Source organism: Equus quagga, chromosome 18, assembly GCF_021613505.1.
Source record: "Equus quagga isolate Etosha38 chromosome 18, UCLA_HA_Equagga_1.0, whole genome shotgun sequence".
Taxonomy (NCBI): domain Eukaryota; kingdom Metazoa; phylum Chordata; class Mammalia; order Perissodactyla; family Equidae; genus Equus; species Equus quagga.
Window position 1 is genome coordinate 2,885,250 of NC_060284.1, and position 23,305 is coordinate 2,908,554.

The window sequence follows — 23,305 nt, forward strand, 5'->3', positions numbered from 1 at the left end:
AAGGATGATGGAGAGGAAGCCAGGAAAAAGTGGACATGTTCCACATAGAGGGAGCAGCACCGGCCAAACCACGGGGCCCTTGTGGAAAGTGAGCCCACAGGCTCAGACCTGAAAATAGAGCTCGTCCTGACTCCTGCCTGGCAGGACGGGGGCAGGCGACGAGGCGGCCAGCGATGAGTGAGCCCCACATGGCCCCTCACCCTGAGGCTTACTCTTCTTTATACTCAGGCCGACCTAAGACCCAGTCTGAGGATTATCTACGACCCCAGTGGGAAGGAAGAATCTTGGAGACTTAGGTTAACCGATCCGCAAAGCTATTTATAAGGGGAACTGGGTCACAGTATTTGTCCAGTACCTCATGAAGGCTCCATCAGTTTGCCGGGACTGTCTGTGTTCATCCAGCAGATGACATGGCATACAACGGTCCATATGTGACCTGACGTTTTCATCCGGGCAAGTCTTTTAACTTGAGTTGGTTCCAGATCTATGTTGTAGAATGAATGACACACGTTCACTAGGTTAAATGATGCATTTTCAGACGCAAACATTGACAGAAAGCTAGACGTCCAGTGTGGCGGTGCTGTTCCTGTAGCTCTCACTCTGATGTCAGTGGAGGGGCTGGGACGCGGGGTGGCCGCGACCTTCCCTTTCCCTTGTGTGTTTTGCTCTGTGTCTCTCTCACTCCCCACCTTTCTATCCCACACTGAAGTCCAGGTTCTGGAACGAGCCCTGTGAAGACCTCTCTGTCTCTCTGCCTGCAGTTATCCAGGGCTCCCCTTGGCAGTAGTACAAGCTTTTAGCCTCAGCCACAGAGACTAACCAGCTCTACTTCCTTTGCTGTTGCAATTTCTAGTTCTGTTCCTAACTGTTATTGCACAAGTCTGTGTGCTGTAGAAACCACCTAAAATGCCGGTTCTCAGGTGGAGTGTGCTCTGTGGCTGATGCCTTGTTCTTTGAGAAGTCGTCTGTGATGGTGGGAGTGATTTTATAGTTGAGGTTGGTCTCAGAAGGGGAAATAAGTTAGTTGACTACTGCCTGGAAGAGCTCGCCTCCGTCCATCAGGAGCCCTGCTCACAGCGGTCATTTAACTCTCTCGCTTCAGCAGGGGAGCCGCTCTGACATGTGTTGACTCTCTGCTGTGTGCCAGCTTCATTCCAGGTCCTGAGGGTACAGAATGAGTACGGTCCTTCTCTTCCCCTCTGGTTTGTGTACTGTGCCATGGCCTCAGCTGTGTTATTTGGTGAGAAGAACCAAACACTCGGGGGCAGAGCTGTGCGGGGAGGGGTCTCACTCAGACCAGCCACCCTGCAACAGGGGGACCCCACTGTCCCTGGGGTGGGCTTGCCTTTTCATTAAGTCACTTGCGTATGGTATTAGTTTCCTAGGACTGCTGTAACCGAGTACCACAACCTTTGAGGCTTAAAACAGCAGAACTGTGTGCTCTCACAGCTCTGGGGTTGGAAGTCCCAAATCAAGGTGTCGGCAGGGCCGCGCTCCCTCTGAAGGCCCCAGGGGAGTGTCCCTCTCGCCTCTTCCAGCTTCTGGTGGTGCCCGCAGCTGCGGGGGCCAGCGTAGCTCCAGCCTCTGCTCCGTCTCCACATGGCTCTGTTCTTCATGTGTCTGTCCCTGTGAAGAACCCAGTCCCTGCGTTCAGGGCCCACTTTGGTGTGGCATGACCTCATCTTAATTTGATCACCTTTGCAAAGACCCTTTTTCCAAATAACGTCACAGTCACAGGTCTCTGGGGTTAGAATTTCAGCATACTGGTTTTTTTCCCGAGGGCGTGCACAATTCACCCCACAAGACCTCTGCTGTCCTCCCAGTGCGGTGGGGTGGACAGGCGCCAAACTCACATACTTCACCCTTGCACCGTAGCCCTTTGGGAATCACTTGGGATCTGTTTCCTCTTGATTTTCTCCGAGTGCAAATGAGCTCGAGCATCCAAAGGCGCCATGCAGCCTAATGATGGGAAGCGCGAGCTTTAGCATTGAAACTGGTGTTGAAAGCGGCCTTCCCAATTTATTAGTTGTGGGACCCTGAGCAGGTCACCTAACTTCTCTGAGCCTCAGTTTCCTCATCTGTAAAATGAGGATTGCAGGGGTGGCTGTAAGCCTGCGGGAGAACCTTCATGCAATAGCATGCACTGTGCTCAGCCCTTTACATGACCTCATTTCATCTTTCAACAATGCCTAAGAGATTGGTGATTAGACCCCTGTTTTAAGATGAGGAAACAGAGGGTAAGTGAGTTGCCCAAGATCACCAAGATACTGAAAATGATCAAGAGTTGGATTCAAACCCAGATTTCCACTGTGCTGAATTCCTCAAGGTCAACCGTTTTAATAGAGTTATCTAGAGCTGTGGGCTGGGGGGGCCAAACTTTTCATGTTGATGTCCAGCATTTATTTTCCTGAAGCCTGGTTCTCACCCAGTCCTTGAGCCGAGAGAGAGCCCTGTGGCTGCCCCTCTGAGCCACTGTTCATCCCAGGAATTCCCACAAATGGTGTAGAGGGGAGAAAATGCCCACATTTCTTTAGATCACTGTTTTAAAAGCTATTGTTTATTGGGTATTTGCCACTCATGTGGCCCCTGGTTAGAGTAAGAGGCAGCATGGTGTGATGGTTAAGTGTGGGCTCTGGGCCAGATTGCTGGGTTCAAATCCATCTCCACAAGTTCCCAGCTGTTTGACCTTGGGCAGATGACATGACCTCTGTGTCCCCCAGTGTCCTCATCCCTGAGATAGGGGCTGAGATCATAGTACTGATCTTATAGGGTCATTGCAAAGATCAAGTTAACGCTTGTAAAGCCCTTGGAACACTGTCCCACACGGCGTGACCTGCTGTGGTCATCTCTTACTGTAGGACCACCTTTAATGCAGGTGCCATTGTCCCGCCTTACAAATGAGAAAACTGAGGCCAGAAAGGCCATGCACAGCCAGAAGCTTATGTCTGTGCCTGCAGAGCCCTCTGCTCAGAGCAGGGCCTGTGCATCCTGTTCCTCCCCGTTTCCCCGCCCATCACAGGCGTTCAGTCCACACGCAGACCGACCCATGGTACGATTCTCTCCTGCCTGGGCTCACCTGCGTGGAGATGAGGGGCTGTGTGAGAAGGGTGTGACCAGTCCTTGTCAATGTCTCTCTCTCTGTTTTGGGGGTTTGTTTAACATTTGTTGAGCGGCTGCTCTCTGACCAGGTATTGTGATAAGTTACAGGCTTTCCTCCTCTACTTTCAGAACCGTTAAAGGAAGTTTTACTGTCGCCGTTTTACAGAAACTCAAGTTCACAAAGACCCCGTAGAAAAAGAAGTCCCCTCTTTGTGGCCACCTCCAGTTGCTTCCTTTACAGCTTGACATCCTGGTTCAGCCAGGCCGTGTAACTGGAAACATCCTCCGTGAGACAGAGAATAACCTCACCGTCCCTTTCCTCTTCTTAAAAGCCCAGAAATCCCGCCGCAGTGAAATTATTTAATGAGGGCCCGCCACTCTGCCGCCACACTCCAGGGGTGTGTGGATGCAACTTCCCGTTGTATCCAGGGGAACGGCACCGGAGTTGTGCCACGCGCTCCAGCCAGTTGGCGCGCCCCCTTGTGAGGCTGTAGGAAGCTGTGCTTGATTTTCCATTTTCCACCACAAGAGGGAAACATACAACCGTGAATGATTTGAAAATAAAGCAATTCCACAGATGGACCTCTTTTTACCGGGGGATTTTAATACATGGTTCCTGGTAATAGCCAGAATATGGGGAAATATTCTGTTAGCTCCAAATGAATATTCTTAAGGGATTTAAACGAAAATTTTCTTGAGGATGCTCCAAAAAGGAAATGAGGTAAAAGATACATATAAAAATTTTATGTGAACCATACAAATTGCTGTTTTTATAGGTCAAAATGGTTGAATATTAGTGGTTTCTCATAGAACAGGAGTCCTCCTCATATGTGCGTGTGTCTGAAAGGGAGCGCTAAGCCCTGCGCATCTTCAGACCTGGGAGGTTGTTTGTAGTCTTAACCACACAAATTAGGAATGGCATTGTGGAGGCGGGAATGCCCCCATGACTTCTCTCTCTCTTCTGAGTGCTCATGGCTCCCTTGCGAGCTCCCAGAGTAGCATTTTCTACTCCATTTCACAGCAATTGGTTGATGTATCCATCTCTCCTCTTAGACCAAAAGTTTCTGGACAACTTGAGGCTGCCATCTTCCCATGGTGCACAGTGCCTGATGAAATGGATGCGCTAAGTTAATTTATGTACTGACTGCTGGTATGCGATGGGTAAACAGGTGGACGACAGACTGATGGATGCTAAAGGACGCACACGCTCTGAGGCAGCTGTTTTGTTGTTTTTTAACCTCAAAATATGCTTCAGGAGTCTTTGAACCTGGGATTCTGTAAGTCTCTAAGCCATCTGGTCTTTTTGATTCTTCTGGCCTCATACCTTCTTTATAGTTTAATGCAATTTCTCCTTTTCTTTAAAGGACATTTCCTAATTCTGTTAAAATGCATTATAGGTCAGAAATACAGCTACCTATTTCCAGATTGGTTCAGGGCAGTAATAAAAGCTGACACGTAGGCTCAGGAGGCAGTAGACCAGCAGGTGCTGAGCTCATTGAGTCATCCTGTCTTCACAAGCAAACCTCTGCAGCAGGTGCTATTTTCCCTTTTTTTCCTCTCCTTAAGAGATGCATTTGTTTTAAATTGAAGTATAATTGACATATAACATTATATTAGGTTTTGGTGTACAACATAATGATTCGATATTTGTATATCTTGCAAAATCACCACAATAAGTAGGTACTATTTTTCAATCCCCATTTTACAAATGAGAAAATGGGGGCACCGAGAGCTTAAGTACTTTGCGCAAGGTCACCCAGCTAGTCAACGGTACTCTGCCTGTCTCCCTGCTATTGACTGAGGTTGCTCAAAGGGAGGAAGGCAAGCGGTTTCTACCGAGAGGACTTATCATAAGGCTAGAGAGTCGTCTCTGGAAAGCCGAGGGTGGCGTGGACAGGAGGGACCAGGCAGCTACTCCCTGTCTCTCCTCTCTGTTTATCTCAGCACATCTGCTGCCTTTCCTCTCTCTCTGCTGACTCACTTGTCAGTGCAAGTTGGTTTGTTTTGTTTTTTGGTGATCTTAGCTACAAGCTCATTTATTCAAACTCCTGTGAATATTTCAGATTTGTAAATCAAATTCAAATATGTTTATTTCCTTTTTAAATTCCTTGTCTAACAAGCATAACTTTTGAAGTATTCACGTTGTTCTAACAATGATGCCAACAGGCGCTTGTGCAGGGCGTCCCGTACCAGCTCTAGTTTGGAACTTCCTGTACGTCACCTCATTCAACCATGACTGCAGCAGCAAGTGAGGTGGAGGGACTGCTGGTCTCCCCGTGTCCACAGATGAGGAAACGGAAGCCTAGGGAGGTTAAATGACTTGTCTGAGGTCACACAGCCAGTGGCCGGCAGAGCTGGGGTCCAACCCTGTCAGTCTGGCCTGGGAGTCCATTCCCTGAGATGCTGCAGTCAACTGCCTGCATCTGATGATTTAACCTTATCAATGTGGTACAAAGTTTTCTTGAATGTTCCCATAATGTTTTTTTTTTATTGAGTTATTGATAGGTTACAATCTTGTGAAATTTCAGTTGTACTTTAATGTTTGTCAGTCATGTTGTAGGTGCACCACTTCACCTTTTGTGCCCACCCCCCACCCCATCTTTCCCCTGGTATCCACTAAACTGTTCTTGGTCCATAGTTTTAAATTCCTCATATGAGTGGAGTCATACACAGATTATCTTTCTCTTGCTGGCTTATTTCACTTAACATAATTTCCTCAAGGTCCATCCATGTTATTGCAGATGGAATGATTTTGTTCTGTTTTGCAGCTGAGTAGTATTCCATTGTATATATGTACCACATCTTCTTTATCCATTCGTCTGTTGATGGGCACTTAGGTTGCTTCCACGTATTGGCTATTGTAAACAGTGCTGCAATAAACATTGGGGTGCACAGGACTTTTGGGATTGCTGACTTCAGGCTCTTTGGATAAATACCCAGTAGTGGGATGGCTGGGTCGTATGGTAGTTCTATTTTTAATTTTTTGAGGAATCTCCATACTGTTTTCCATAGTGGCTGCACCAGTTTGCATTCCCACCAGCAGTGTATGAGGGTTCCTTTTTCTCCGCAACCTCTCCAACATTTGTTGCTATTAGTTTTAGATATTTTTGTCATTCTAATGGGTGTAAGGTGATATCTTAGTGTAGTTTTAATTTGCATTTCCCTGATGATCAGCGATGATGAGCATCTTTGCATGTGCCTATTGGCCATCAGTATATCTTCTTTGGAGAAATGTCTGTTCATGTCTCCAGCCCATTTTTTGATTGGGTTGTTTGATGTTTTGTGATTGAGTTGTGAGAGTTCTTTATATATTAAGGATATTAAGCCTTTGTCAGATATATGACTTGCAAATATTTTTTCCCAGTTAGTGGGTTGTTTTTTTGTTTCAATCCTGTTTTCATTTGCCTTGAAGAAGCTCTTTAATCTGATGAAGTCCCATTTGTTTATTCTTTCTGTTGTTTCCCTTCTCTGAGAAGGCATGGTGTCCAAAAAGATCCTTTTAATACTGATGTCAAAGAGTGTACTGCCTATGTTTTCTTCCAGAAGCCTTATGGTTTCAGGTCTCACCTTTAGGTCTTTAATCCATTTTGAGTTTATTTTGGTGAATGGTGAAAAAGAATGGTCAATTTTCATTCTTTTACATGTGGCTTTCCAGTTTTCCCAGCACCATTTGTTGAAAAGACTTTCTTTTCTCCATTGTATGCCCTCAGCTCCTTTGTCAAAGATAAGCTGTCCATAGATGTGTGGTTTTATTTCTGGGCTTTCAATTTTGTTCCATTGATCTGTGCACCTGTTTTTGTACCAGTACCATGCTGTTTTGATTGTTCCCATAATGTTTATAATGTTGATAACATTCTCTTACCCCCTTGAACTTAAAATCCTAAGTCAAAACAAGTTACTCAATACACGTTATAAGCTAGACTCACAAGGCTAAGCTGTTAGATAAACTAATATCCCAGATTCTCTTAATGTACTTAAATACCAAATATACTTGGATTTTCCCCCAAACTTACTGCAAAAGTGCTATGTTTGACTTATTGTATTATATGTATACTATGTTTGATTTACTTCATATCTACACTTAATTCTGAATCTTTCTATGTTTAAAAATGCCCACTTCAAAACCCCTTTTCTCACCCCAAGCAATTAGGAGTCTCCTTTCCAATTGAGTTGGGGGTGACGTTGTCAGCTGGCTGAGGCGCATGTTGACCTGCGATCTGGATGTGGAGCCACCCCAGTCCAGACGCCCGTGCCAATGGCATCCGCAGTGGCTGTGTTCACAGACCATGTTCCCTAATCGCCATGTCTCATCAGTCTGCAGCCCTTGCCCTCCTGAGAAGATTCATCTGACCTATTTTCTGCTTGATTCTATTCTGAATTCTTTTCCAGCTCTTCCTGTTCATCAGGCCCACAACTCTTACAGATGTCTAAATAATCCAGAGTTGGAGCCTGCATAGCTCCCACCTATTCTCATGTATCGTCTGGCTGTCAGTCACTATTCTGTGACTGTTCTCATGACACAGCTGTCCCTGTGCCACAGCTCCTGCATTGACCTGTCTGCCCAGTTCAAGAACTAACTGAGTCTGACTGATGCTTTTGAGTCCTACTTCGAGATTCCTAGGACAGATAATAGGATTGGTCCAGCTGTTGTCAGGTGTCCACTCTGGTGATCATGGCCTGGCATCAGGGTCCTGTAGGAGAAACATGGCCCCAGGAGTCCACTCTTGTGGGGTGGGTTAGGGGACAGTTGTCAGAGAAGAGAAGGAATGAGTGGAACACACTACGTGGAGAAGGGGTCAGAGGAAAGAGAGGTTGTTCAGGTAGTGTCTTCATGTGGAGGGAAGAAACCCAGCAGCGCTCCAGCTGGTCCAAGGACTGGAAGCTGAAGTCCTGTGTGGGAGGCCGGCAGGGGAGGAGCTCTGGACAAGATCACACTGACCAGGATCCTCAGAGCTGAGGAAGGGATCCTTTTGCGAGCCTTGGTTAACCTTTTTCCAGTCTCTCCTCCTCCAAGCCAATTAATGTACCACCAGCAGCCAGTCAACTTTCCAAGAACACACTGGTTTATATTCCTCCAGCTAAAAAGTTTCCATAGCTTCCGGTGCCTACAAAATAAACTTTATGTGGTTCATGAGACTCAAATCTTGCCTCAACTGTTTCTCCAGCCTCCCCCCGTCACTGCAGCCTCTCCAGAGCCACAGCTCTCCACGTGCACCTCCAGGACAGCGTGAAGCCGCCCTGCTGGGATGGCTCCCCTTTGAGAGGAGTGTCTTATGAAGAAAGGTCTATCCACCTTTTTTTCTATCTCCACCCCCGTCAGACTGTGGAAAAAAAATCGTATCTTTACATGATTTTCTCGTTCACTAAGGCTTTCGTGGACATTCGGTGAGGTCATCTTCACAAATGCGTTGTGAGGCAGGTGTTGTGGCCCCACTTTAGAGACAAGGAAATCGCGGGTTGGGAGGGGTAGGGCTGACGTTTACTGACACTCTGCTTTGTGCCAGACCCGGACTGAGTGCTCTCGTGTGTCACCTGATTCAGTCCTCAGAACAACCTAGAGAGCTGTCCCCATTTTACAGGCTCAGTTCAAGGAAGTAACGTGCTCAAGATGGTACCTCCCCCACATTTTTGAGTCAAAGACCTGAGCCCCAGTTTTGTCTGGCTCCCAACACTGCAGTCTTTGCATTATCCTGCAATTCCCAGCCTGGGGCCGGCGTTTACCACGTGCTTCTGTACTGTTGGTTGGAGAAATGAATGACTCTTTCCCAGCTTGTTTCCCACCACTGGGATCAGACACCCCAGCAATCAGAGGCAGGCACCTGCAGCTGTCGAAGAGCAGGACCTCAGCTGGGGGTCTGCGGATCCCTGCTGACTTTAGCCCAGTTTTTAGCTTTCTTTCGAGTGCTTGCACTCAGAGACAGGGTTGGCAGTTCCGTCCCCTATGCCCACTGGTGTGGCATGTGCTAAAGATGAACTCTTGGTGTGAAGAGGGGAACCCCTTCAGGCCCTCGGTGCAGCCCTCGCATGAGCCCTGGGACACAGTAGTTAACCACCCGATAAATATTTATTGATGGAAAAAAGATAGAATGAATAGAGGATTGGCAGGTCTACAGTTTCTGCTCTCTTCTACCAGGAAGGTGTCACTGCTGATGGCAATGGGAGCTGGAATCTTTGTAAGGCCGGGAGCGAAGGGGTCCGTCGTAACTCTGCCATTGTGAAATTGATTGGACCCAAGACCGGCATGAAAGTTCCTCCTCTGAAGGGAGTAATCCTTAAATCCCCCATATGGTTTAAATGTAATTTGTGTCATTGTGAAGGAGTACTGGCAACGCAGGCGAATTCATTAGGCCAAATTGGGTTCGCTATGCTCGACAGTAACGTTTCCGAAGATGAAGTTCAACCTTTGCTGGAGAGCTAAAACAAATGAGTTTCTTAATAGCAGCCCACTTCGTCTGAGCGTCTTAGGAAGCTTAATGTTTTAATGCCTCTTCTTTTTCACCACACTTCACAGTCCATCTAACATTGCTGCTTCTGGTAATATTTTTATATGGGGTTGAGTTCTATAGCGTCCATAAAATTAGGACTCAGGCCCATTTTTAGAATAGAAGCTTTTCTAGGGCAAGGATTATCTTTTGGGCTTAGTTTTGCAGACTGACAGACACCATTCCAGACATATGCATTTGCTGAAAACGTTACTCTCTGGTTTTGGGTACAGAACTCTCGTCTGGGCCTTAGATTTGGTGTGCACTTAAATTGCTGGGTTTTCATTGACATGGGCACAAGCCGTAAGAGGCGGGCATCTTCCCCAGTCCACGCCTGGCCGTGAGGCTGGTCATCCACAGGGAAGCGGAAAGGTGCGCATGCCCACACAGACACCCCTGTCAAGAGGGGCTCTGGGTCCACCTGTGACCTGACTCCACAGGTTGGACATGTGCGACCTCTTGATGCTCAAACGCTGATATCTATTTCCGTTTGGGTTAAAGAAATTTTTACATATGGACATGATCTACTGGGCAAGTATATTTAAAGATCTTGAGATTAAGAGGCAGACAAAATAATCAACCCCAGGATGGCATATCAAGTATTTGGGAAGTTGAAACTGGAAGAGCACCACCCTTGTTCGGTTTGCAATAAATTTATTTAAACTACTTTAGAATTTTTTTTTAACCTTTGAGTATCAGAATAATTACATTTGGAATACTTTCTGTACCAATCTGTTTTACGTAGTGAGAAACTGGTACTAGGCTTGTGAGCAGGCTTAATTCTGGAAAAACATAGCTTTTACAACAGTTACAATGTGAAAAAAAAACAAGTTTTGCTTCACATGAACACAGACCCGTAAGCGTAAGGTGAGGTTCAGTATCTAAGGTGGCCTCGGTCTCCAAGAAGAAAAGCAGGTGTTTGGCATCCTTTGAAACAAGATCTGTTGGATTTCATCCTGCAAAGAAACTGGCTTTCATGCTTGTACGTTTTGTGTTGAATATCTGTTTTGAATTTGCATGATGATGCCTTGATCCTTTGTAATTTCTCATTTAATGGGATTGATTGCATTAGCTGTAAACTGTAAATAAAATAAATGTGCGGAGAAAACCGCAACAAAAGTTGGCTCTCCTGGTTCCAGCTCTAGAAAGAACTTCCCCGAGAAAGCGGCAGCCCGCCAGCGGAGAACATGCTGGAATGTGTGGGCAGAGAAGCTTTGTTTCGGGGTGTTGGAGCACCTGTGACCAGAGGCCCCTGAATCTCCCCTGGAATTTCAAGATCTCATTAAGAAAACTACCAATTACATGTTTGGTTGCTCTGTTATTCTCAATGAAAAAATTACTGGGCTATTTCATAAATCTGAATCTATTATTAAATATATCAAGACACAAATGCTAGCCTCATTTGCAGGCTTATCTAGAACCAGAGAAAAATTTGGCACTGAACCTAAAGAATATGAATACAAAGATGCGTTTGTAGCAAGTTGGAAAACAGTGGGCGTGTAAACTACTGTTAATAAAGCAAGTTTATTTCGTAAATTAATTTGCAAAACATTTTATTTTTAAAAACCAAGTAAGAGGCAAAAATAAGCTATTAAAAGCAATCGTCTTTTGGGCAACTGGTTTTCAACTTAACAGACGTGTCTCGTGAATCGTTTTCATGTGTGTCTCCAGGTTGTCCCTGCGCACAGCCAGCCCCTTTTGTCATTCGAGGGAGCGCAGCTGACCTGCCAGTGTCCCGCTTTCTGTTCCCAGGCCCTCAGTTTCTGCTGCTCCTGCGCAGAGCAGCCCAGAACACAGGGGCAGTGCTACCTTGGCGGGGGGATGCTGCTCCTCTCGCTTTCGGACTTTGCTTGACAAGTTGGTAGAAAAATACTTAAATTTCATTTCTCAAGGCATCGTTCACTTTTCCCTTGAACACCTTGACTCCTCTGTGCACGACAAACTCCCCAAATGTGTGGGGTAACTAGTCCTGGTTTACTTTTCAACCATCTTAACAAGTTCACCAAAACCTTGACATTGGAGCTTCTTAACTGGGAGTTTCTGCTGAACCAGATAAAGAGCCAGCATGTCTGCATTTAAGTAGATTATTCCCAACATCTCAGGGATCAAATGGGGCTGGATATTAACTTTATTCAGGTAGAAAGTTTTCAAATGTCAGGTTCTTCAAATGCGAAGGGCCTAGACGGCTTCACTGAAAATGTTTTCGTAAAAAGTCAAGTGTTTTTAAAACTCAGAAGATTAAAACACAAAATTTAACCTCATGTTCATACTATTTTTGCGAATAATAATTTGATGAAACCTCATGCACTCAGGAAAACATACTTTTCCCCGCTGTCCTGCTTCCGTTTTCGGGCGGGATCTTGTGCGTCTTCATCCCCACGTTTCTCTGAGTTTCAGGGGATGACGAGGTGCTGGTGCCCCAGCGTGTGTTTGTAGGCATCTGTTCTTCTAGGACGGAATACTGCTTTGTTATTTCTTCAGTGGCCAATGAATAAATGTGTCCTGTTAGATGATTTTTTTTTTCTTCTAACTGGGATTGCATGTGGGAAGTAAGAAATCCCCTGGGTATCAAAATGACAGTGATGTAAGGAAACCGGGGGTAACAGATCCCGCGCTTCCATTTTAAGATTGACCTTTAACTTGCTGGACGGTGTGGAGCAACTTTAGCTGAAGATGGCCTTCTCCGTGAGGAATGCCCAGAGAGGCTCCTGGTTTAAGGGGCGTCAGGAGTGGCGGGGGCCACTCCGGTGTCCAGGGCGTGAGCCTGCCTCTTGGGACGGCACCTGCCTGTCTGCGCCCGGGCTCGGAGAGTGGAGCCTGGCAGCCCTCTGCTGCTGGCGACTGAAGTCCGCTGCCCGCAGCACCCTTTGCAGCTCTCTCCACCCTAACGGGGAGACGAGACAAACATAATTGAAGGGTATTCGGCTTGGTTATGTGGGCAGGTGTCCTCATCAAAACAACTTTGAAGATCTGCTTTGTGCGTGAGTGTGGGTGGGTGTGTGGCCCTTAACTTTTTCCAGAGGGGCGACAACAACCAGGAATAAGCCAGCTTCCTCGTCGGGAGTGCATGTCCAGGCAGGACCTCCGTTTTAGCCACTCAGACGACACCGTTGCAGCTCGGGGCTGGACAGACTATTCTGGGGACTCTGGATAGCTCTCTGGACATCCTCGCTGAGCCGCGTTCTGGGAAGGAAAGATGAGTGATTTTGACGAATGGATTTCTGGGAAATACAGAAAAATGGAAGAAGGTCCTCTCCCTCTGTTGACTTTTGCTACAGCTCCTTACTACGACCAGAAACCAGGAACTAGTGGATTACGGAAGAAAACCTTTTGTTTTGAGGAAAAGCCATGCTATCTGGAGAATTTCATCCAGAGTATATTCTTTTCCATAGACCTAAAAGATCGCCAGGGGTCGTCACTGGTGGTTGGTGGAGATGGGCGGTATTTTAATAAATCGGCAATAGAAACAATAGTGCAGATGGCAGCTGCCAATGGGGTTGGTATACAATAAGTGTTGTTGTGTTTCTGGCTCTCCACGTAACCTCTTAATTTTGCAGAAATAGATAAAAGTACCAGGATTTGTATGTTGTAGACACCTGAATTCTACTAATGTCCAGTTAATTTCCTTGTGACTTTGGAGACGGTGTATTGTGATCTTGCTCCTGAAATCGCGTGAGATCAGCTGCTTGTGTGTTGTGCTCTGTGCCTGTTGCTTGAAAAAGTACTTGTTGCTTTTTAGACATTTAAGGTGCACCTCTGCCTTAAGCTGTCTTGTCTATGTTCTAACTGGTCTCGAGGGGCAGCCTGTCCTTTGTGAGCAGGCTCTGTCGAGTACTGGAGAGAGGAGGATTTTGTTTTCTTTCAATGGCTTCCTTGTTGAAGTTCAGTCACTTGTCAAACAGGGATACAAAAGCCAGGGCATGCTGTTGTTTGTGGATCCTGGTAGCCGTGCAGAAATGCTAGGAGGGGCTTGGAACGTGTTAGGGGTGAGCCTTCCAAGAGGACCTGTTACAGGGGACCTGCTCGTGATGACCTTGGGCACAGAGGAGCCCTGTGTGCAGTGAATTTGTGCAGCAGACTAGAGAGAATAACCCCTGTGAGTCTGTAACAGAAGGAGTCTCCTACAGCTCGGCATCGTCAACAGCTGTGTGGCTGGATTAACCAAATCAGAAGGAATCTTGCACCTGAAAGCACTGATTTTGATATCTAACAATTTACACAATCCCACAGATTTACGGGAAGGTGGGCATCAGGACATTCCTGTTTTTGCTCTGCAAATTCCTCCGCAGGACCAAAAATATATTTTTTTAGTGTTTTAGATTACGTTTATCAATAATTTGGAGCACACGGTCCTCGAGTGCTCGTAAATTTAAAAAATATGTTGTATTTCCTTTCTGGAAGTGAACAGAAAATTTAGCATTGCAGCCAAATGTGTCAGGCGTTTATCTCGAGTCTATTTTAATAATACGCCAAGCAGGTGTGATTGTAAAAGCCAAATTAAAAAAAAAAAAACACCACCAAGTTAAATTTAAAAGTGTTTGTAGATCCTGTTGTTTATAATGCAAGGTTTCCTTTCCACCCAGTTTCAGAATCTGAATGCCTCTCATGTAAAAATTGCAGATCAAGCGCTCCGATATGAAATTATTATGAAGCATACACATTTTTAAGATAAAGTGTGGCATGCTGTAAATTTCACCTTTGAGGAGAGCTGTGCAGGGAGCCATATTAAGATGCTTTCATCTTTGGAGAGAGAACGAGTGGAACATTATTTCTCCGCATAGATCCAGATTGTTGAGTGGCTCTGGGACACTGTCCCCTTTGCTGTGATATATTTGGCTTCATTTCATTTTTGTGTAGAGCTGAAGGATGTGGAAGAGGTGCTAGGAATGTGTAATTCAGGCAGACCCTATAGACTTCCTCGGATTTACGATCTGCAGGTTTGCTAAATAATACATTTAAGTGATAATAATTGACTAAATATGGTAACTGCCTATTTGTTAGCGCTGTGGCAGCCCAAGCAATATTTCCAAGTCTTTTCAAGGACATTGCTTATTAAAAATAGCGTTGCATTTAAAGCAGTCATGCTCCGCAACTGAATTACTTAAAACATTGAGTGGACCAATAAAACACTTTAATCTGATAAAACCCATCAAATCCTATATAGTTTGATTTCTTCTTTTTCTAACACATCCTAAGTTCTGGCCATTTTAACATCCCTTTGATTTTGGACAGAACTCTGAGGAGGAATGTAAAGGAAAGCTAATTTATTGCCACAGGTGTTGGTAGAGGCGATGTCCCTTCCTCCCCCGGTGGAGACCCACTCCACCTTGAGCCGTGCTTGGAGAACTTGTTAGCCTAGTGAGCGAGATGGAGATCATTTCATTTCTTCTCTTCAGCACACTTTTACCTGATGCATTTATGAATTGTGGGCTATAATCTGCCTTTGTGAGAAGTGTCCCTTTGTTTTTATTTGCATAGAGCTGTCTGCATTTACAGGAAATTTTAATGTGCAAAATAAGACATTGGTGGGGCCCCATTTATAATACTGATACCTCATTTGGTCCCCAGAACTTAAGCTTAGTGATCTGTTTAGACGTGAGAGTAGAACCCGCGCGTATGACCAGCAAGGCAAAGAAAATGAAACATAAAAAAACACCAGGCCCTATTTTCAATTAAAAGGAATACTTTAAAATTTGCTCCCTGTCATGTTTGACTGTAAAGTGTTGGGGGAACAGTGAGGCATCCAGTTTGGCAGCATGACTTGAGTCACGTATGGGAAGGGAGTATGGGAGAGGAAAGGGCGGCAGAGGCTGCTGGGTGAGGGGCTTGCCGGCCAGGCTGGGAACCAGGCAAGGACTTTTCTTTTTTTCTAATTTTTATTTTTTGTGGTAAAGTATACGTAACATAAAATTTAGTGTTTTAACCATTTTTAAGCGCACAATTCAGTGGTATTAATTACATTCACAAAGTTCTGCAACCAGCACCATTATCCATTTCCAGAGCTTTTTATCACCCCATCTGAAACCCTATACTTCTCCCCTCCCCCCAGCCCCTGGCAACCTCTCTTCTACTTTCTGTCTGTGGATTTGCCTATTCTGTGTACCTCATGTAAGTGGAATCATAAAATACTTGTTCTTTTCTGTCTGGCTTGCTTTACTTAGTACAATGTTTTCAAGATCCATCCATGTTGTAGCATGTGTCAGAATTTCCTTCCTTTTTAAGGCTGAGTAATGCTCCCTTGTGTGTATGGACCACGTTTTGTCTATCCATTCGTCTGTGGCTGGACATTTGGCTTGTTCCCATCTTTGGCTATTGTCTGCCATGCTGTTATGAACGTGGGCGTGTACGTTATCTGTTTGAGTCTCTGCTTTCTTTTTGTGTCTACACCTTGAGGTGGAGTTTCTGGATCATGTGGTGCAGGAAAGGTTTTGAGTTGAGGAGGGACACGGTTTGAACTATGGTTTAGAAAGATGAAGTAGGTGGGCCTGAGTAGGTAGGATCGATTCGGCCAGGGTAGAGGAGGGGGCACTGAGGCAGGGGCTGTCACAGTGCTGCAGACATCCTTCAGGGAAGGAGGGCACTGTCTCCCCGATGCCTGGCTGGGGGTGACTCTTAGGAAAGGGTCTGCTCCGGAAGGGGCTGGTGTGCTGGCTGCACCTCTTCTTGGCTCAAGAGAAAGGAGCTATCATGGACTTCCTGTGCTCTGTCTCTTGACTTGCTTTCTTATTCTTTCCCCTGGTATAATGCCCTCAGTCTTGGACCATCACTGACTGCAGATCTCACCATAAGGAATGGTAGAGTTCAGGGTGCCTGGGGTGGCAAAGCTTAATATTCATTTACCACTCTCCCCTTCCACACCAAATACAGAAAGAATCTAAGTGAAAGTCGATGTTCTTGATGTGCAAATACAGTTTCCAGATGGCTCCCCAGCCACTCCGGCTGAGTAAATTGCCATCTCTAAACCCCTCCTATCAAAATTATGGAACTGCTCAACCACAGACTTTTATATTCTTAGCAGAACCACACCTGGAACCTGCTGGAAGGGTGAGATGCTACTGTTCCCACTGTACTGAATCAGGAGGTATCAATGCTTTTCCCACCTGTGGCCACTAATTTGCCATGGGATCTTGTCCTGTCATCTATCTCAGTCAGTGTCCACCATAGCACCTTCTCATCAATGCTTGTTCTTATTGCTGCTTGATGGATGAAGAATGAACGAATGGGCAGAATCATGGCGACTCTGGACCTCAGCTTCTTCATCTGCACAATGGTACTTGGAGGAGCAAATGTGAGATTGAATTGAAAGTGCCCTGGGCTACAGAAAGCACACTACAGCTCAGTAATAATCATTAATATTGATTTCATACCGTCTGCAGGCTCCTCTAGTCTAGAAAGGAGCCTAGTTATAGCGGCTCCCCTGGTCCTGAGGGAGGCAGGACATAACATACATTAGCACAATGAAAGTTGTTCGGAGAGAGACGTATGAGAGCCAAGAGGTGATGAAATGAAGCAGCTGCTTCCTGGGGGGTGGTTGGCAGAGGAGGGTTGAATTATAAGGCAGTCAAGTTCTCAGTGAACTGAGGGAGGTGGGCAAAGATGACAATCCCAGAAAAACTTTCCCAAGGGAATCCAGGTATCTTATTGGCGTTTTCAACATATGAAACACATCTTCCACCATAAGTCATTTCTTCAACCATATTTATCTTGGATGGGGCAAAAAGAAATAACAAATGGAAAATTTAAAATCATTCCTGTCTTTTTCTTCTCTCAGAAGGGATAATGGAGGGAGGGCACAAACTCCTCATTTTATAAATCTCTTTATGTAGCAGGCATGTCTTCTCCAAGTGTGTCAGAGGAACTTTCTTCTTTTCCAACTTGGGTTATGTGAAACAGGTATAAATTACTGTCATTTTAGCGAGGAAAGATCAGGAGCTGTGCTGATACCATCTGTGAGAGGTATGGGAAGGTAACAGAAGTCCCACCTGCAGCCTTTCGTGTAGGTGGGTCTGACTGGTACCCAGTAACTCCCAGCATTCCCTGCCTTGGGCCCAGGTGGTAACCCCGGGTCACCCTACCATGCGTGGGTGTGTTCTGCTTTGAGGGAACCAACCATATCAAAACCTAAGCTTGGCTGGAAACATGAATTTATGAGATATATTTTGTAATATTCGTCATATAAAGTTTGCCCTTTTTAACTTTTCCAAACATTTTAATTTACAAACACCTTATCTTTGGGTTAGAATTCCTTTAACTAGTTCAACTTATATCTTCTCTCCCAATGTAGATTGAAAGTATGATTGAACTGGATATAAATGTGGGTTTTCTCACAAATTTTTGGTGTATCCAAATTGTGAACCTGTCTGGACAGGCCCTGTTGGGGATACTCAGTGTTTTCTTGCCAGAGCCTTACAGACCCCCAGATCACGGTCTGTCCTGAAATGGCAAAGTCCCACAGACTGTCCAGAGGAATGGCTTTGTCAACAATGCATGTTCTACTTCAATCGTAATATTATTCACAACAACAATATTCTACTTTAATATATTAGTAATAATAAGAAGAAGAACCCAAGCTGTAGACATTTGCAGCAGAACATCTTTTCTGGTCCAGCAGAGTATTGCTTTGTCTGTCCGCCCGTTCTGGTGTTTCCGTGCAGTATCGCTGCCTTTATTGGTGTGAAAGTATGTGCTCTGGCTTCCTCTCCTAGATTGGCCGCTTGGTTATTGGACAGAATGGAATCCTCTCCACCCCTGCTGTGTCCTGCATCATTAGGAAGATCAAAGCCATCGGTGGGATCATTCTGACAGCCAGCCACAACCCAGGAGGGCCCAATGGAGACTTTGGAATCAAATTCAATATTTCCAATGGAGGTGAGTTTGCTGTCATTTGGAAGACGGTGAATTTTATGTTCAGTGAGATAAACCATTAACTGAGGCCTTGGGAGGCCAGGATTCTGGTTCTGATCCTTAACAAGGAGGTGCTTTGTTTCCCTTTGATGAAAATGAAATTCTTCTCGTTCTGCTGTACCCAAACGTGAGGAGCCATGCATGGAAGATCATTAACATAATATTTTCTTTTGGAAAATCCTGATACTTTGCTGCCTGATGATGGAGCGGCAGATGTGCTAGTGAAGAGGAATCGATGAGCTTGGTGTTCTTTCCGTTTCCAGGTCAGCTGCGCAAAATGACCCACTGTTTGCTGTTTGATTTCCAGGTCCTGCTCCGGAAGCCATAACTGATAAGATTTTCCAAATCAGCAAGACGATTGAAGAATATGCCATTTGCCCTGACCTGAAAGTAGACCTCGGAGTCCTGGGAAAGCAGCAGTTTGACCTGGAAAACAAGTTCAAACCCTTCACAGGCATGTGGACTTTCCTCCCCATCCCGCCCATTCCTAGTTCCAGCGTGAGCGATTTGCCTCTCAAGGTTTCGTTAACACGGGTCTTCAGCTTTGGGACGACTGTGCTCACCAGGCTGTGCGTGCATTAGTTAGCTGGTCTCGACGTCTAGAGATCTGGGCACTTGGGCCCTGCCAGGGGTCAGCTGTGTGACCTGGGGCCAGTCATTTCCAAATCTCTGGGCCTCGGTTTCCACACCTTTAACATGAACGCCCTTGACGAGAAGACCTGTAAGATGACATTCACAGCTAACTTGTCTGAGCTTTTATTATGGGCCAAGCTCTGAGATACGTTATCCCGTTTCCTTTTCGCAGTGGCCCTGTGAGGGAAGCACTTTCTCCAGATGGGGAGACACAGGCTGAGCGAGCCTGGGGAGCAGGCTCCAGTCACGTAGCCAGGGTGCGGCGAGCCAGGTTCCAACTCAGGTGCGAGTGGTCCCCGAGCCTGCACTTCGACTTTGTTATTCCTGCCCCGATATTCAGTGAAATCAAGTTAGACCGTTTTGGGGCTAAATTGAAACTCCCTGTTAGGCAGCGGTGGTAAACACTTTGTTGTGGACTGCTGATAACTGGTAGAGTCAGTGTTTATCGAGTGATTCATATTGGTGAACAAAGCCGAGAGGCTTGGCAGTGAGCCTGAGCTCTGACTCTGCTCTAATGCTTCACGGAACGTGTTTCGTTTGAACCGCCCCTCGAGAGCTGACGGCCACTTCCTAACGAAGAGAAACGGCGCTTTGGTTCATCGTTAAGACGTTCTCAGGGTTTAGAAAACACCAGTAGAGAATTTCTTAAATTCTTAATGTTTTGAAAACATTCACACCCCTGAAAATCCAACAACAAAAACAACGGTACGAAGTTGTTTCTTATTCCTTTAGCAGTGTATGTGAGGAGCGATTCATTAAAAAATTTTTTTCTGCTTTTTACCATTAAGTCTTGATGCCAGTGGGCCTGGAGAAAGGAAAGTAGGTGTTATATTTTCTGTTATTTATGACACCAAAAGGCACCTGTCTTGGAGAAGGACAAGGAGTGGATGTGGCGGCATGGCAGGGCTTACCGCCGGGCAGACCTCCGTGAGAATGCCCTGTGCCCATCCCAGGCCGGTGGGCAGGGTGTTAACCTTTCTGAACTTGAGCCTCCTCATCTATAAAATAGGACTAAGGACACTTACCTCTCAGGAAAGCTGTTAGGATTGAGTAAGAGACCATGTAACAGCCCTGGCATATTGGAGGCGTGATAATTGTCCTTTCGAAATAACTACTGCATGTTTACAGCAATGTAATCGTCTCAGAGGGTAATATTTCTTTTTTTTTTTTTTTTTTTAAAGATTTTACTTTTTCCTTTTTCTCCCCAAAGCCCCCCGGTACATAGTTGTGTATTCTACGTTGTGGGTCCTTCTAGTTGTGGCATGTGGGACGCTGCCTCAGTGTGGTTTGATGAGCAGTGCCATGTCCGCGCCCAGGATTCGAACTAACGAAACACTGGGCCGCCTGCAGCGGAGCGCACGAACTTAACCACTCGGCCACGGGGCCAGCCCCTCAGAGGGTAATATTTCTAAATGTTTAGTTCCTCCATCTTTTAATGTTGCTTGTTTTCACAGTGGAAATTGTGGACTCGGTGGAAGCTTATGCTACGATGCTGAGAAACATCTTTGATTTCAATGCACTGAAAGAACTACTTTCCGGTCCAAACCGCCTGAAGATCCGTATAGATGCCATGCATGGAGGTATGGAGCCGTTTCTCCTCCATTCCCTTCTCTCAAAGATGCGAAGCTGCTCTCCACCATGTGTATCATGATGCTTTTACAAGCCTTTTCTTAAGACTCTCTCTGTTTGGCGGTTTTTAAACAGTTATTTTGCAGCCATTTCAGAGCAATATTCATGTAGACAAAAATCTAATCGTGTGCAGCAAAAATAGCGGAGACGTTCCTCGTGGGAAGTTAGTGTGAAGGTCAGTGTTTCCGCGTTAAGCATCAGGTTTTGAGTAACATGCACCAGTTTTTGTGGACACTTCCTCCCCCTCAGAAGATACCTTACATTCTTCCTCAATGCGCCATCTGTTTCCAGGGCGGTCGTCATTTGCTAGATGTGGTAAACACGCTCCTGAGCCCCACACCCCCGCTCGTCTGCCCCCACATGCGCCTTTTCTTAGACGAGGACAGAAGCAAGCTGAGGATTAAATTCAGGAACAATAGGATCTGTGTCTCCCCCTCTTCTTTTCTGGGTTGTGTGGCCAGGTTGGTAGAGACGGCAGTTGTCATTGTGAATGAGAAGCATAAGATTTTCTTCCATGTAGGAATATGGGAATTCCTGAGTGCTTATGTTTTTTATTGGTTTTGTAATAATTTAGGATTTTAGAATCTTTGAGTGGCAAGGGTTTTCGCTGGTGTTGGAATCCAGCTGCCTGCTTGTGCTTGAACCCTTCGAGGCTGCTGTTGGGGCCCCTGCTGCACTGCAAACCCTGGCTAGAAGTCCTCCCCTGGTGGGCTGACGTCTCCCGTCCCTGGGACCCGAGTTCTCCCCTTGGGTCCTAGCTGGCCTCTGGGACCCTGCAGAACGGGTCTGCTTCTTCATTCAGACAGAAGCTCTTCTGTCTTTTCAGACCATCCAGCAGACCTGTGTTGAGTGCCTTCCCCATGTGTGCTGCGGGGGAGGCAGGGCCTCAGCTGACGGCTTCCTTCAAGGAGCTCTCGATGCTTGGGGAGATGAGGGGGACGAAAACTCCCCACTACCAGGCCAACGAAATGAGAGGCAGACAGGATTTCCAGTATCCACTTTGGGGTGGGGAAGAAGGCCTCGTTTGAGTAGGGGCGTCAAGAAAGGCTTCCTGGAAGAAGCGGCAGCCAGCTCAGCTTTGATAGAAGAGGGGTCTAGGGTGGCGGGAGGTCACATGCTGGTCTTTCCCAGCTGAGGCGGTGGCTGCAGCAACTGTGCAAAGGCCTAAAAACAGACATCGCTTTAGGGCACTGAGGAGGAGCCTGGGCTGCCTCGGGCCCGGGGCTTGTGATGAGCTGCTGGCAGGAGAAGCTGGCCATGAAGTGGACGTCTCGGCAGGCCTTTCGGTTCCCCTGTTGCCTCAGTTTCTCAGTGCCCTCACAGCCCTGGCTGCCTTGACCTCCTTCTGTGCTGTGTCCTTGGCCCCCTTCCCATGTGGCCCCTAATGGGAGACGCATGTTCTAGACTGTTCTGACCTCTGCGGCGTCTGCTGGTGTCAGGCTGTGCCTTCTCAGGATTTTAGAGACGAACGTTCTTGGTGGGTATAGCAAATGTCACCATAAAGTAGGTGACATTTTTCCTCTTGCTCCTTGTTCTGTTGTTCGTTTGTTTGTATTCTTTTAATCAGTTTGTCAGAGAGCTGGCTAGAGCAGAAAGAGGAGGGCTCTGAATCCCAGCTCCCACCCCTACGAGCTGGGTAAGTTTGGGTGAAAAGCTTCATCTCAGAACCTCCGCTTTCTTGTCCCTAAATTGGAGGTGATCGTCACGATGCAACACTTAGAACATGCGTGCACTGCTGTTCTCAGTGCTTCCTGTCTATTAACGCACTTGATCCTCACAGCAACCCTGTTAGGCAGCTACCACTATATCCTCATTTTGCAGATGGGGCAGATGGAGGCACAGAGAGATTAAATCACTTTGCCGAAGTTGCACAGCCAATGATTGGCAGAGCTGGGATTTGAACGCAGACACTCCAGGCTCTTAAACACTGAACTGTGCCACCTCGTGGGCCTTTCTGTAGGATGAGTGAGAAGGTGGTTGAGCAGCAGCTGGCACAGGTGTGCAGGAGGGCCTTCCTTGTGGTCAGCCTCCTCCTTGCCCCGCTCTTTCCTTCATCGACTGGCCCCACCCCTCCCGTCCCGACCTCTCATTGTTCCTGTTGTAGACCTTTCGACTCCAGCCGGCCTTCCCTCTCCGCTAGCCCAGAACGCGGTTCGCACGTTCTCCTTGTTGTTCATGCCGTTCTCCCCAGAACGCCCCGACCCCGTCCCCCGATCCTCACACGCTTCAGTAAGTTGTTTCCTGATTCTTCATTTCGTGCTTCACGTAGTTGTGGGGCCGTACGTGAAGAAGATCCTCTGCGAAGAGCTGGGCGCCCCCGCAAACTCGGCAGTGAACTGCGTCCCCCTGGAGGACTTTGGGGGCCACCATCCCGACCCCAACCTCACCTACGCAGCTGACCTGGTGGAGACCATGAAGACAGGGGAGCACGACTTTGGGGCCGCCTTTGATGGAGATGGGGTGAGTCCAAGCGTGTGCAAGTGAACTGGGGTGGGCCAGGCCAGATCCTCCAGAGAGGGACAGTGGGCTGCGTCTGCCAGACCCTCTGGGCCTAGCGG

The 23,305-nt window shown here is 46.6% G+C and overlaps 1 protein-coding gene across 2 annotated transcripts in view; it reads left to right on the forward strand.

The window, feature by feature from the left end:
- The window catches only part of PGM1 (phosphoglucomutase 1), a 60,137-nt gene that overhangs the window by 15,900 nt on the left and 20,932 nt on the right, over positions 1 to 23,305 (forward strand). The window contains exons 1-5 of one of the 2 annotated variants that reach the window (XM_046645590.1): positions 12,339 to 13,077; positions 18,287 to 18,449; positions 18,793 to 18,939; positions 20,573 to 20,698; positions 23,017 to 23,207. In XM_046645590.1, the coding sequence (XP_046501546.1) occupies positions 12,778 to 13,077; positions 18,287 to 18,449; positions 18,793 to 18,939; positions 20,573 to 20,698; positions 23,017 to 23,207 (927 nt within the window). In that variant the 5' untranslated portion in view covers positions 12,339 to 12,777. Of the gene's footprint in view, positions 1 to 12,338; positions 13,078 to 18,286; positions 18,450 to 18,792; positions 18,940 to 20,572; positions 20,699 to 23,016; positions 23,208 to 23,305 lie in introns of those variants that run through there. The other variant, XM_046645591.1, reaches the window with a different exon arrangement.